This window comes from Sorex fumeus, unplaced genomic scaffold, assembly GCF_029834395.1.
Source record: "Sorex fumeus unplaced genomic scaffold, SorFum_2.1 ptg000019l, whole genome shotgun sequence".
NCBI classification, from domain to species: Eukaryota; Metazoa; Chordata; class Mammalia; order Eulipotyphla; family Soricidae; genus Sorex; species Sorex fumeus.
Window position 1 is genome coordinate 7,428,092 of NW_026606076.1, and position 2,462 is coordinate 7,430,553.

The window sequence follows — 2,462 nt, forward strand, 5'->3', positions numbered from 1 at the left end:
TTTTCTGAAAAACGATAGTGCTTTTGCAGAGTCTATTGACGTCAAGTGTAAGTCACATTCACACCAACATGTCATGACATTTCTCTCAGGTTCACCAACAAATCTGTTATTTGTACTTTATGCAGGTCTTTATTCAATGTACCACGAAGCGATGGACACAATAGTTCTACAAGACATGATTTTGGGAGTATTATTTTTCTTCCAATTCATATTTGGTTTTACTGGAAATTCGCTCTTGCTCATGATATACATGAAAACATTTTTGCAAAGAGCAAAGCCAATAGATTGGATATTTACCCACTTAACTTTAGCCAACCTGATGACAGTTTTATTTGCCGGGATTCCGGAATTAATATTTTTCTTTGGAATAAGAAATTTTCTGAACGACACTGGTTGTAAGGCCGTTTTGTTCTTGTCCAGAGTGGGCCGGGGTCTTTCCCTCTGTACCACATCTTTCCTCGGTGTGTTCCAAGCCATCGTGATCACCAACAACCATGCTCAGTGGTCGTGGTTCAAGTCAAACAGCCACACGTGCATTTCTTCTGCCTTCCTCTTCTTCTGGATACTCAACATGCTCATCTGTAGCCAGGTCATCATTTCCGTGAAAGCCCCATTCAACACTACTGGAATGGGACTAGTTTATAACCAAAAATACTGTATGGCACATGACACAGGGACTCTGGTGGTGTCTGGAATTCTTGGAGGAATGATTTTAAGAGACTTCCTGTGTGTGTCCCTCCTGATCTGGACCAGCGTGCACATGGTAAAGTTCCTGTTCAACCATCGCAAGAATGTCCAGCACATCCTTAGGCACAGTCTCTGCCCACCATCCTCTCCAGAGATCAAGGCCACCCACACCATCTTGGTCCAAGTGAGCTGTTTTGGCTTTTTTTATGGGTTCAACTGCTGCTTTACCATTTCTATAGTATACAGACGTGAGGTACAAGTGTTAGGAAACATCACTTTTTTTGTCTCTTCCTGCTATCCAGTGATCTGTCCTTTCTTACTGATAAGAAACCACAGAGGCCCCTTTCTGAACTGCACCTTCTTAAAAAGGAGGAAATCTTCTCCACAAACCACTGCCTTCAGAGACTTGAATACTCTCACACCATCTCTGACACAAAGTGCTCAGACAGGAAACGTTAAGTGATGTGGGGCTGGAGAGATAGGCTGGAGCACTTGTGTAAGGCACTTGCCTTGCACAGGATCTGCAGCTTGCTAGGAGTGATTTCTGAGTACAGAGCCAGGAGCGAGCCCCGAGCGTCACCAGGTATGACCAGGATGGAAAAGGAAAGTGGAAAACTGAGACTGAGTGACGTAAAATGAAAGAAAATAACCTCTTAAAAGGACATGTCTCCACCTCCACAGCTGACTGTACATACTAGATCAATGAACAGCGAGATGCAATCAAAAACATCATGGAATGACTCACCTGTAGAAGGTTCACATCTGACTGTGCCTTCCAACCAGGTTGGCTGCACGCCAGACAAGCACATTACCCTCTATTACTATCGCTCTATGCTCCCCTTTATTTCATTTATATAATAAATTTAAATACTCATCCCTGAGAATATTGAACTGACTTATGTAATGTGGCACATTCCTCAGTTAATAAAGAGACCAAAGCTGGGTCGCACATGTGCAGGGCAAGTGTTCTAACCCACTGTGTATCTCTCCCAATACATAGACCCATAGCAAGCCCAACTGCTCATAGTAGAGAGGCAATGATTACACACAGCACCGACAAATTACGGGGGGACAGCGCCCCATTCTGGAACTACCAAAAGGTTTTTTTTTCTGTGTTTTTGATAGAGCCTATGACCTAATGACCAAAGTAATGGCTGGGGGCGGCAGGTGCAGTGCAGTGGGGAGGGATCTTGTGTGCATGCACTTGATGCAGGTTCGATCCCCGACAACACGTAGGGTTCCTGAGCCCACCAGAAGTGACCCCTGAGAGCAGAGCCAGGAATATGTCCTGAGCACTGCTGAGTGTGGTCCAAAAAATAAACAAAAGAAAATTAGAACTATCTTCTCTAGTTCAGCTTAATTAAAATATTTTTGGGTTGTTTGGAGATTTGTTTTATAAATTTTAGAGTTTTGAATGTTGGTGAGAATTTTCTATCACAATACCAGATGTTCTGATTCATAAATATTTTATGTCTTCAAATGTCTTTTACTGTTCCCCATAGATGGGGCTGAAGCGATAGCACAGCAGGTAGGGCATCTGCCTTGCATGCAGCTGACTCGGGTTCCATTCCCAGCATCCCATATGGTGCCCTGAGCACCACCAGGAGTAATTCCTGAGTGTAGAGGAAGGAGTAACCCCTGTGCATTGCCGGGTGTAATGCCAAAAAGCAAAAAAAAAAAAAACCCAAAAATATCTTTCTACCATTTTAAATGTTTTTTACCAAGAATTTCTTGAACCAATTAGAATTATTTTATCTGAGGAAGACTGTTGAAAA

At 43.0% G+C, this 2,462-nt stretch overlaps 1 protein-coding gene across 1 annotated transcript; it reads left to right on the forward strand.

Annotated features, from left to right (window-relative positions):
- Window positions 1-250: 250 nt before the first annotated feature.
- Window positions 251-1,150, forward strand: LOC130022492 (vomeronasal type-1 receptor 4-like). Its single transcript, XM_056113263.1, has one exon. The coding sequence runs from the start codon at window positions 251-253 to the stop codon at window positions 1,148-1,150; it is 900 nt and encodes a 299-aa protein (XP_055969238.1).
- Window positions 1,151-2,462: the final 1,312 nt, after the last annotated feature.